General features: G+C 43.0%; 1 protein-coding gene across 1 annotated transcript in view; it reads left to right on the plus strand.

The window, feature by feature from the left end:
* Positions 1-689: 689 nt before the first annotated feature.
* Positions 690-13,118, plus strand: part of Tmem38b (transmembrane protein 38B) — a 37,121-nt gene continuing 24,692 nt past the window's right edge. The window contains exon 1 of the mRNA XM_021654855.2: positions 690-937. Coding sequence (XP_021510530.1) covers positions 826-937 — 112 coding nt within the window. The 5' untranslated portion in view covers positions 690-825. The remainder of the gene's footprint in view (positions 938-13,118) is intronic.

A 13,118-nucleotide genomic window follows, 5' to 3' on the forward strand; every position in this document is an offset into this window, starting at 1 on the left:
TCTGCTTGGAACAGTCTTCATTTGGTTTTCTTGTCTTTAAGAGCCACCTGCAACAGTACCTTTTGTCTGGGACCAGTGAGTACATTCTGATTTCCCTCGTCTCTTCCCATAAATCTTTGGTGCTGGATTGCAGCTTCAGGGTCCTGCCCATCTTCTTCATCTGAACGACGAATTTAGCACAATGGTATGGCTTTTGGTAAACAAGATTGCGCACAATGCAGGGATTGATGAAGAGCTTAAACCGCCTGGTTTTATTGTGAAAGGCTTATTTCTTTTCCAACTTTATTTCTCAGTTTGTAGCCAAACTACCTCCTAGCATTTATAGACTAGCTCTTAATGCCTCCTGCATTTCCCAGCAATAGTCTTTCCTAACTAAGCATCCATACCGTTTATGCTTTGTACAATTCTGTGGGTCCTTTAAAAATTAAAAAAAAAAAAAAAAGGTCCCTCTGGGAAAACTCAAGTTTAATGAGACTGTGAATAAATCACTACTGTTTTATTCTTCATATCTTCAGTATGTGAGTTAAACTGTGGTTGCTTAAAAAAAGGCGAATGGCACCATCCATGACTACAACACCAAGCAGAGGTTATACCTTTATTTGGAGAACCACGGCCAACCCCTACAAGGCCCATAACCCGCGGGCTCCGCCTCTGGTTCCGGCTCAGGCCCCGCCCCCGTCCCAGACCCCGCCCCTCGGCGGCCCCCCTGGGCGCCAGGGCGCACGCGCCGGACTGGAGCTGGCGCGGCCGTCCCCTCCCCCACCCGGGCCGCCGGAGGGGAACCGGCAGCCGCGGCTGCTCGGGCCGGCGGGGTCGGTCGTCGTCATGGAGTACCCGTGGAACGAACTGACCCTGGCCTTCTCCCGCACGTCCATGTTCCCCTTTTTTGACATCGCCCACTACCTCGTATCGGTGATGGCGCTGAAGCAGCGGCCAGGTGAGTGAAGGGTCCCGACGCGCGCCGGGTTCCGCGTCCTCCCCGCCGGGGCGGCCGAGGGCAGGGTCCCCCGGGTCCCACCCTCCGTACCGAGCACCCCACTCCGACCTGGCCTTAGGACACTGGTGCAGACCTCTGAACAGGACGTCCCAGCTGGCACCCCGGACCTTGCTAGCGTGTTGAGCCCGGGGAGTCACGGAGACGCGGTCCAGCTAACAGTCACTGGGCACTTCACCATCTGTGAAACGCGCGGGGCGGGACGTGGTCTTCACCCCACCGAGGCCCGCGAGCCGTGGGACCCAAGAGCAGAGTGTGTCCTCCTGTCCCCCACGCGGACCGTGTGGCTTTCCTGTTGTTGTTATTATTCCCATTATTTTTCCGAGTCTCGGTCTTCGGGTTCGGGCGTTTCCCTGCCTTCTACTGGCTGCCTCTCCCTGTCCCTCAGGTGAGGTGTGAAGGCGGGAGGCTGATTTGATGGGCCCACCTCTTGCGGACCGCTGGTTTTCTAGAGCCTGGACTCTCCTGTGTTTCTGAGACTGTGAGTCTAGCTCGCTGAAGGGCGGCCCGTCTGCAGGGTTCCTCTGATTAGAGACAGCTGCAGTTTGTTACCACTCCGTACCTTCTCAAGGTGTGGTTCACTTTTTATTTATTTCCCTGGCACACACTCTAAGCTTAGTTATTTCCATAATGATGATAGTCAGCGGTCGTTCATCATCTCATTGCCTTTATGGGTGTGCAGTGAAGCTTCCCAGGGGATCAAATGAGTCCAACCAACCATTTCTGTTTGAAGCTGGACATTAAGGAGATTTGCAGTGTACCTTTTCCCACGAAATAGTTTTTACTTTGGATAATATGGTTATTTTAGTAAAGAACACATTATTTATTTTAACATTTAGTGGACTGTTTTAAAACCCATATGTTAAAACTTTAAAAAAAAAACTGTACACTTAGCTGAATGTAAACAAAAACTCTAGGCCCATTGTTACTGTTACTGGAGGTGGGTGCTAGGGAGATGCCCTCCCACCGATTGTGGCCCCAGCCCAAGGAATTTTTAAAATCATCTTTTTAAACATATGACTTATGTAAGTATATTTAATTAAAAAAATCACAGTTACATGATTTTGGATAAAAACACTAATAGAACCATGATCATGATAAAAATTTGAAGTATTTTCCTTGTGGACTCCAAGTCCCCTTTGCCCTTTTGTGATCTCTCTCCAAACCGTGGTAACCCATGCGAGCTCTGTATAAATTTTAGGGGTCTCTAGAGGTCCAAAATTTGAGAATCACTTGAATAATTGAAGGTTAATTAACATGTTTTTCTCCCAGTTCAGTAAATGAAAGCATTCCCAGGAGAACGCCTATGCAAGCAGGGAGTGTGTCGGAGTACCTGTTAACTTTAGCAGTAGTAATTATTGTCAGTCATAGAAAGCAGTTTTCATTTGCATTTTTCATGGTTATTAGTGTGTGTGCTTCCTTGGTTTAGTGGCCATTTGATTTAATTCCTGTAACTGCCTAATTATCTTTTGCCTGTTTATCAGGATGTAGATTGTTGTTTTATTTTATTGATTCTTTTCATGCGTCATGGACATTCTGTTCTAAGTGTTAAAACTTTTTGTTTTACTTATTTATTTATTTTTTTGCTCATTAAATTTTAGCTTTTAGTGCAGAAGTTTAAATTTTGTGGTTAAAACTATTTACTTTTTTTTTTTTAACAGACATCTGTTTTTACAGATTTCCTTTATGACTTTTAGGATTAATATATTGTTTCAGGAAGGTTGGTCTCTTGGTGAGGATTATAGAAATACTGACTTATGCTCTTTTAAAAATATTTTTATTTTTGTTACTTTAATGTGTGTGTGTGCGCGTGTGTGCGTGTGTGTGTGTGTGCGCGCGCGCACATATGAGTACAGGTGCTTTCAGAGGTCAGATTTCCTTGGGGCTGGAGTTATGCTAGAGTTACAAGTGTTTCTGAGTCACCCATTGAGCATGCTGGAAACTGAATCAGGTCCTCTGTAAGAGTAGTAAGTGCTCTTACTCATTGAACCAAATCTCCAATTCCTTATTTATGTTTTTTAATTTTTTAATTTTTAGACTTTTACACTAAGAGACAAAGCTAAGCCTTTGGTTACAAAAGGAAGCTTTTGGGGCTGGAAAGGTGGCTTAGTGGGTAAGAAAGCTTGTTGCACAAGCCTGAGGACTTTAGACCAAATCCCTAGTACCTATGTAAAAAGCTGAGCCCAGGTGAGTTTGTAACCTCAGCTCTGTGGGGCTTGGGGAGACAGGAGGATTGCTGGGGCTCGCTGACTGCTCACCTAGCTTCAGGATCAGTGACGGACCCTGTCTGGAAGGAATAAGATAGAACGTGGTAGAGTGGTGCACGTGATATTTTCTTCCGGTTTCCATTAATGTGTGTACACAGGCACATGCACACACACACACACACACACACACACACACACACATCTTAATCTCTGCAACAGTTTTGTGGTAGATGGATATTTCTTTTCTTTTCTTTTCTTTTCTTTTCTTTTTTTTTTTTTTTTTTTTATATATATAGGGTTTCTCTTCATGAAAGCCCCAGCTGTCCTGGACCTCTTTTTGTAGTCCAGCCTGGCCTGGAACTCATAGAGATTTACCTGCCACTGCCTCCTGGGGTGCTGGGATTAAAAGCATGTGCCACCATGCCTGGCTTAGATGGATGTTTCTTTGCTCTTTGAATCTCTGTGATATTAGTGCAAAGAGCACTTGGAACTCCGTGATCTTGGCTGAATGGCTAGCTAACTGATTGGGCGTGCTCTGTTACAGAGACCATGCTTCTGCATGGCCCTTTGCAGGCCCCTAGTACTAACTTGCTCTCTTCAGCCTTGCATTTCTTTTGGGAGTTACTGAAATTCTTCCCCAAAAATTCTCTTTGGCTTAAGTTTGTCACATTTCCTTTTCTAGCCTCCAGATGAGACACAGTGCTGGTACGGAGTGAACAGCAGTTTGGCCTTACTCCCGATTTTGCTGAGGATGCTTCTAAAGTTTAATGAAATGAGATGTTTTCTTTTCTTTTTTAAATTTGTTTTATTTAATGTATATGATTGCTCTATCTGCATGTACACCTGTGTGCCAGAAGAGGGCAACAGATCCTAGTATAGATGGCTGTGAGTCATCATGTGGTTGCTGGGAACTGAACTCAGGACCTCTTGAAGAGCAGATGGTGCTCTGAGCCTCTGAGCCGTCTCTCCAGCCCGAAGTGTGATGTTTTCTGCAGGTTTTCTGAGGCATCTTCTAAGGAAGCATTGTTGTATTTGTTAGCTTCCTAGGCTGCCCTCTGTATTTACCACCCAGAGAGAGGTGATACATTTTACCAAGGTTTTTTTTAATCAGAAATTTATTGACCAAGGATGGGTGAGTAATGTCTGTAACCCTAGTACTTGGGAGACATAGGCAGAAGGACTGGAGAAAGTTCAAGGTGAGCCTGGGCTGCATAGCAAGACCCTGTTTCAGATTCAAAACAGAAGATACCTATTGAGATAAATAATCACATGTATTGCCTTTCCTGTGGAAATGTAATATAGATTACATAAATGTAATTTTAAAAATTATGAATCATCCTTATATTTTTGGAATAGACTTTTACTTGCTTTATGAGTTAGTTCAGTGTATTTGGGATTTGACTTGTTAATACTTGTTCTAAACTTTTTTCATTCATGTTTATGATTGGTGTTTTCAAATTAGACTATTTTGTTGTCCTGTTCATTTCTAGTTTGGGTCGTAAGGTTCTGCTTTTTTTTTTTTTTTACAAAATAGGTTTAGGTCAAGATGATTTATTTGATAGGCATTGCCTGCTTTTAGGTATTTAGTAGACTTCAGCTGTGAAGTCTAGGAATCTCTTATTTCTTTTTATTTTCGTTTTTTGTCTTTGGGTTTTCCACGTAGGATTTCACTTTGTAGCCCTGACTGTCTTGGAACTCACTCTGTAGATCAGGCTACCCTCAAATTCACAGGAGGCCTCTGCCTCCTGAGTGCTGGGATTAAAGGTGTGTGCCCCCCCCAGCTTTGGTACATTCTAATGGATAGATGTTTTCTTTTCTCATCAGTTGTAAGTTGCCTGGTAATTTACCCTTCTCTGAGGAGTCATCTGTTTCCTTTAGAGCAGATGTGTATGTCTCTAGGTCTTTTGCTAGTTTAGCCCCTAGGTGTATGTGTGCGGTGTATGTATGTGTTCATAGACATGTGTACATCCATGCATGTAGGTGCTAGTGCATGAGTAGGCTAAGGTTGATGTTGGATATCTTCTTTGATCCCTGTCCATTCTAGTTGAGACAGGTTTTCTCACTAAACCTGCAGCTCACTGGTTGGCTGGCTGGCCAGCCTCTGGGTTGTAGAGATCTGCTCTTCTCTGCTCACCATGTGCTGGGCTATGGGTGTGTGCATTGCTGCTCCCAGATCTCTGGGTACTAGGGATCTGAACTCAGGTCTTCATGCTTACACGAAGCACTTCCCCAGTGGAAACATCTCCCCACCCCACCTCACCTCATTCCAGTTGTTTAGTCTTAAGTGTTTCTTTGAATTTTGTGGATCATTCTTATGTTCTCATATATCTTCTCTCTTTTCATTTTGATTAAAATCTATTTTCCCAAGCTCTGTCAGTAGATACAGCTTGTGTTCTCTGTCGTGTGATCAGCATTTCTTTTTTCGTAGTTTAGAACTGGTAAGTGTATGTCTCATCCAAAGTTTAATTAGGTCATCACTTAGTATATCCAAGCTTTACTAATTGACAGTACTTTTGTGATGGTCAAGGAAAACTCCATTTTGTGCCAGGCACCCATGTTAGTAGCCATTTGTCTCTGACCTATTTTAAATCCTGATAGATAACTTCCCAGTAACCCTGACTCCTTACCTCCTCCCCAGAATTGTGTAACTGTTGTGAAATGATTAACTGCTTGCTCTGGCTTCTGTAAAGTCAATTATTGCTGTGTGTAGAGGGAGTAAGGCAGCTTCTCACTGATCTGTAAATTCCACAGAAAGGAAGTATTTGTGGATTTTGCCTTTAAAAGCCTGCTAGGGGTCATCTGCTTCTGAGTGGCAAGTCTCTGAATGTGGTTAGAGACTGTAGCCCTGCTACTAGTTTGATAAATTTGGCTAATTATAATCAGAATTGAATCTTGTGGTCTTTTCGAGATTGTCTCGAATTCTATAACACTCTCAGTCCCTAATGACTAGTTCTATAGAGCTCCAGAATCCACAGTGCAGTAAAGTTACAATTCATGCATGTGCAAATAGCAGTTCTTCCCCCTCAAACAACAGGGCCCTAGGAATTCAAGGCTAGCTTGAGTTTTACATTGAGTTTAAGGCTAACCAGGCAACAAGAGGCTCTGTCTTTTTTTTTAAATAGTTTTTTTATTATTATTATTAATTACACTTTATTCATTTTGTATCCCCCCGTAAGCCCCTCCCTCCTCCCCTCCTGATCCCACCCTTCCTCCCCTTTCTGCATGCATGCTCCTCCCCAAGTCCACTGATAGGGGAGGTCCTGCTCTCCTTCCTTCTGATCTTAGTCTATCAGATCACATCAGGAATGGCTGCATTGTCTTCTTCTGTGGCCTGGTAAGGCTGCTCCCCCCTCAGGGGGAGGTGATCAAAGAGCAGGCCAATCAGTTTATGTCAGAGGCAGTCCCTCTTCCCATCACTATGTAACCCACTTGGACACTAAACTGCCATGGGCTACATCTGTGCAGGGGTTCTAGGTTATCTCCATGAATGGAATTTTATGTAAGAAGTGGGAAATAGCAAGAGCTGGAAAGGACGGGAACTCCACAAGGAGAGCAACAGAACAAGAAAATTTGAACACAGGGAACTTCCCAGAGACTCATACTCCAACCAAGGACCATTCATGGTGGCTTTGTCTTAACAGCCCTCTCCCCCTAGCAAACTCCGAAAACAGCTTATCTGCATAACATTAGAGGATTATTAGGTAGCCATTGCCTTTCTATTCAATCCAGCCACTAAAATAATTCACACTATTTTAAAACAACACTTACTATCATTAGAATACATTTAGCAGAACACACACACACACACACTCTCTCTCTCTCTCTCTCACCCTTAACAATGTGTGCTATAAAAATGAGCTCTGCATCTGGACATTGGCAGCAAATGCAGAAAACAACACCACTTGGTTTTGTGATGGAGGGCAAGTGGGTGTTTTTAACTCTGTCACCGTAGTTCTTTCCAGCTTGACCATCTCCCTCCAGAGGAAGATAAGACAGGCTCCTGTTAGTGTGTGGCTGGCAGATGTTAAGTTCCATTTCACACTCACAGTGACAGCTGCTTGCAGCCCACACCTCAGGCAGACCTCCAACCTGCTCAGAGATGGCTCAGGGGCAGCCAGGAGCTGTGTCTGTGAACAGAGGAGTTCAAGAGTTGGTGATGAGGAAATATTTTTGAGGAGAAACACAAAGAAGGCTTCATACTTCTCATGTACAAAAGATAGTAAGTGGGATGTCAAAGGAGAGTTTAGACTGGGATTTTAAGGAAAGTCATTTCAATGACAACTTAAAGGCTGTTTCCAGAGTAGCCCAGTGGATTATAGCAGATACTGAAATACCATTGGTTCAGGTTCATACAGAAGATTTTCTAGCTGGTGATGAATACCATAACCAAGACCTTGGGCTGGGGCTGTAGCTGGGTCGTGGAGTACTTGGGTAGCATGCATTAATGCCTGGCTCAGCCCTCAGCATGGAAAGTCAAGCAATCAAGCAAACCAGTCCGCAAAACCTGAAGGATGGTCAGCTGGACCCCACCAGCACGGGCTCCTGGAGGACCTAGGGCTGCTCACAGAGAGGAGACTGAGACTTGTTTTGAGGCAGGGTCTCATGCACTCCAGACCAGCTTTGAACTTGCTATGTAGCTGGGAATAGCCCCGAGTTTCTAGTTCTGCCTCCACCTCCTTAGTGAGTGCTGGGATTGCAGGCTTGTGTCACCGCGCCTGCTTTTATGAGGTGCAGGTGTCAAGCCTACGGATTCCTGGTGCGAAACACTTCACCAGCTGAGCTCTGGCTCTAGCTGTTGCTTCTTATTTTCTCCTGTTTCAAACTTGTTATTCTTTAAGCCCCTGCTTTTATTTTCCCATCTCTGCCCAATATATCACTGCTCGGAATCCTCCCATTGTGTCCTATCATTTGTACTTTCTGTGTAATTTTACAAAATGCCACTGTAGGCTAGAGAACAAAAGAAGTTTTGTGAAAAGCCATTTCTCTGCCCAAGATGGCCAGTGCGCCAAGGGCCAACAGGACTTATCCTTTTCCCAGCCTGAGAAACTTTTGGGCTAAGGAATCCAAACCTTCTACTGTCCCCTAATTGTAAAACTTTTTATGCAAATTTTTGACCTTGCTCACCTGATGAGTTTGTCTGCCCACTGCATTCCTAGATTGGCAGATTCCTTTTTCTTTCGCCTTGGTTCTTTTACAACTAGCCAACGTGGAAAAAGACTGTAACCGCCAATAGGGAGAGACTTTCTTCTCCTGTGTAAGGATTGAAAATGGATCGGATTTCCTGCTTGGTGTGCTTCCTTGCCTCCTAAGAAGGAAATTGTCTTTCTGGGTTACTCTTGTATTGGTCCCATGTTTCTTTGTGTGACAATAAGACTATTTTCTAACCGTTTGGAGAACTACCTCTAGTATTTGTATGGCTGCGACGGTAGGTTTTTATTTTTTTAGATTGACTATGGTTTAAGTTCTGTGTGTGACTGCATGTCTGTAGGTGTATGCATGAGTGCAGGTGCCAAGGGGAGCCAGAGGTCCCTGGGGAACTCCAGAACTGCACTTACAGGCAGTTGTGAGCCACCCAACATGGTTCTGTCAGTTGAACTTGAAAGAACCCTGAGTTATCCCTGAGCTATCCCTGCAGCCTGATAGTTGTTATTTAAACCCAAGGAAAGAGTAGCATCTTTCTGCTCTTTCTAGATTAGTTTTTCTTTATCAGTGACTCAAAAACAGCAGTGTATTAACGGGAGTTGGATCTTTTCCCCATTACCTCCATTTGTCTTGTTCTAGTTTCTCCTAAGCCTTGGCATCTGATTGTTTGAAGTTTTTGGCTTGTGTTAGTAGTGTAGAATTTATTTTTTATTTAGTTTTTTTCTTTTTATTTATTTATTTTTTTTTTTTGAGACAGGGTTTCTCTGTATAGCCCTGACTGTCCTGGAATACAGAGATCATCTTTCCTCTGCTTTCCTTCATGCTGGGATTAAAGGCATGTACCACCATACCTGGCTGTTTTTTGTTTTTTCTTTTTCTTTTTCATTATTATTATTATTATTGTTTACTTTTTAAAATTTTTGAGACAAGTTCTCAGCAGTAACCCTGACTGGCTTGGCACTGAATGAGCCTCTCAGGTGCTGGGATTAAAAGTGAGCACCACTGTTCTTGGCTATATCATCAGTTTTAATCTATTTTATTTTTGTACTTAAGATTTTTCTCTCTCCTTTTTTTTTTTGTTTCTGTTTTTAAGTTTTTGTTTTGTTTTGGGTGGCTTGAACTCACCTTAAGGCACAATTTTCAACCTGTAGGCTGTGACCCCTTTGGCAAACCGTTTTCTCCAATATTGACAGTAGATTCTTAACAGTAGCAAATTTACAGTTATGAAGTGGCAACAAAAATAATTTCATGGTTGAGGGTCACCACAACCTGAAGGTATGAAGGGTCATGAGCATTAGGAAGATTAAGAACCTCTGCCTTTGAGTGCCAGGGTAGCTTGTACCACTGTTTGTTTTTTTTTTTTCTCTTAAATCTTTTTTTTTCTGTTTTGTTTATTTATTTGTTCCCTTTACATCCCAATCTTCCTTTCTCTCTTCCCAGTCCCACCCTCTTCCCCCATTCTCCCCTTCCTTGTTCTCAGAGAAGGGAGCAGCCCCTCCCCCCATCTCCTCAATCCTGCCCAGGGACTTCATGTTGCATTGGGACTAAGCACATCCTCTTCCACTGAGGCCAGACAAGGCTGCCCAGCTAGGGGAAGTGATCCAACAGCAGGCAACTGCATCCATGTCAGTTACAGCCCCCACTCCAGTTGCTAAGGGACCCACATGGAGAGCGGGCTGTCCATCAGCTCCATAGGTGTAGGCTCCAGTCTGTGCATGCACTTAGGTTGGTGGTTAAGTCTCTCTGAGCTCCCATGGGCCTAGGATAGTTGAGTCCATTGGTCGTCTTATGGAGTTCTTGTCTCCTTCAGGTCTCTTTATCTTTACCCCAACTCTTTCACAAAGTTTTCTTTTTAATAAATATATATATTTTAAGATGTATTTATTATATATGTAGTGTCTGCTTGCATATATACGTGCATGGCAGAAGGGGGCACTGGATCTTGTTATAGATGGTTGTAAACCACCATGTGGTTGTTGGGAATTGGACTCAGGACCTTGGGAAGAACAGTCAGTGCTCTTACCCTCTGAGCTATCTCTCCAGCCCCCACAAAGTTTACTTAACTAGTAATTAACTTAATTTGGCTATGGTGGCATATACCACGGTAAAAGATTGAAGTCCCAGTACTCAGGAGGCTGACAAAGGATGATCATGAGTTCCAGGCTAACCTTGGTTGCATAAGGAGACCCTTTCTCAAAAAACAAAACAAAAATAGCCAACCAGTACTCCCCCCCCCGCAAAAAATAATCACCTCAAACACACATTTCTTTAGGTCTCTGTTCACATCTAGTTGTCTTTTCTCTAAGACTACCCCCCCCACTCCTACCCCCAAGGACTCATGTATCCCAGGCTAGGTTTGAGCCAGAAGATAATCTTGAAATTCAGGTGTTCTTGCCTCCACCTCTTGAGAGCTGATATCGTAAGCATTCATCATCACCCCCAATTTTTTTTGCAGTGCTGGGAATTGAACCTAGGGCCTCCTTTAGCAACTGAGCTACCTCCTCAGCTTTCTGAAAATTGAATCCACAATTATTTATTCTATCCATGACATCTGTTATTTTAATCTAAAGTCTCCTACAACTATTTTCCTAACACTCAGGTCATGTGTGCGTCATTAAATCACTTTGTTCCTGAACAGCATGCTCTGTATTAGAGAGTGAGGATTCCAAACAGAAGGTGCTGTGATGGCCCTGGATAAGCTCGGCGCTTTCTTCCTTTTAGAAGTGCCTCATGCGGCAGCACTGCCATTCTTACACAGTAGTTAATAGTTACTGCATTCAGCTCCATGAAGACCATTTCAGCGGGTATTTAGAATCCCTAAGCACTTCTGTATTAGTGCACTTGTTTGACAGATGCGGAGTTTGGGGGAATGAAGTATCTTTTTCTAGGGCACATGGGTAGTAAATTATGGAGCTTGTTCTTTACTCCAGATCTTGCTAGTTCGAGTTTCTTACCATTTACTGTTCACTTTCTGTTTGCAGCCCTATCTAGTGTTCTTGGTTTTCAGTATTTACAAGTCTCTGTCATTTGTTATGTTTTTCTTCATGATTTTTGTCATTTCCACAATAGAAAGCAGTTTCTCCGTTTTTATAATTAAATCTAGAAACAAAGGTTGCCTTTATCTAGATTGTGGGAGTTAAAAGGGTTAATATATTAAGGATGTATTAATCAGTGTTGGTGTTATGGATATGTGGAAAGTGATGGCAGCATGCCTTGCAGTTTTTATGGATGCTTATAAATGCCTGAAAAAAGGACAGAAGTCATGTATGTACGTCCTGTGAATGTTCATAATGTATATATCCATGTAATTCATATCTAGAGAAGAAGACAGCATGCATAACTTTCAGAAGGACCCTCTCTTGTAAGATTTTAAAAACTGGAATAGGTTCTGTGTAGTGTGGCGTGAGAAGGGATGTATCTGCAGTGACATAGGCTGAGGCTGGGGCTCAGTTTGTAAAGTGCTTTCTCCACAGCATGAGGACCTGAGTTCCGTCCCTCAGAATTCATGCTCAGACGCTTTGCACTGTGGTCGTCTGGTGCTGGAATTTCTGGCTAGCCAACCTAGCTGAATCCTGCCTCAAAAAGTAAGGTTGAGGGAGATACCCAGCTTCTACCTCTGCCTGAATACACCCAACCATCTGTCCGTCCAACCATCCATCCATCCATCCATCCATCCATCCAAATATCTACCTATCTGTTCATTTGCCTACTTATCTATCTACCTGTCTATAGATAGGCACATACATACACATGTGTGCATCTATGCACGTGCGTGCACAAATAGTCTATAATTTGCTTCTCTGAGTTTAAAGGGTTAGTTATTGCTTGAATATATTTAATTATTATTATATTATTTGACCAGACATAAGATACTATGTGGAGAGTGAGATGGTATATTAAGAATTTTTGTTTTTTAAAAACCCAGTTATATTATGTGAATATGTTTTTTGTTTTTTCCTTAAATCCCAGGTGTGGGATACAGGCTGCTTTAGACTGACCACAGCAGCTGACTATAAATTGCCTCAAGCTCTAGCAGGGGCATGCTTTTGCCTTCTCAAGATATTTCTGGGGACTCTCTAGAAGGTGTATAATGCTAGGACCCCAGGGGAGCTATGGTGACAGCTGCTGGTCCCTGCTGCTGTTGGTTCTTGCTGCTGCTTTTGCTCTTTGCTGGACTGCTGGTTGCTGGTTGCTGATTGGAGATACCCTGAAGAAGAAGCTTGGACTTGCTTCAAGGAACTTGATGACCCATTTCTCCTGTAACCTTTTTTCTCTCCTTCCTTGTGTTAGGGGATTGGGGTGGAGAAGGATGATAGGTAAAAAAACAAAAACAAAAAAACCCACAACAAAAGCAACAATAAAGTAGCTAAAAGTCAGGCTACAGTGTGGTAGAAAGCATGCTCATAAAGTCAGGAGACCAGTGTCTGAACTTTACCAACAATGGGTTGGGTAGCATGGGTTGAGGACTTTTAACCTTAGTCTTCTGTTTGTTGAGTGAGTGTGCTGAACTGAACGCCAGCTGAGTCTCTCTTCCTCAGGGTTCCCAGTTTTGGCTCTAAAGAGCTTTTGTCTATGCTTCTAAGTTTTCATAATTTCAATTTATCATTTGTTCCTTCATAATAGTAACTGCTTTCTGAAGCTTATACCTTTGTTACATTGCGTTTATCTTTGCTCAGCAGCCTGACTAAATTCTCTGTGTTAAATTCTCTGTGTTTTTAGTCATTTGACTAGGCTCTTAACTGGTTTGTATACATTTTATGTTTTGGTTTTGATTT

Source organism: Meriones unguiculatus, chromosome 3 (assembly GCF_030254825.1).
Source record: "Meriones unguiculatus strain TT.TT164.6M chromosome 3, Bangor_MerUng_6.1, whole genome shotgun sequence".
Classification (NCBI taxonomy): Eukaryota; Metazoa; Chordata; class Mammalia; order Rodentia; family Muridae; genus Meriones; species Meriones unguiculatus.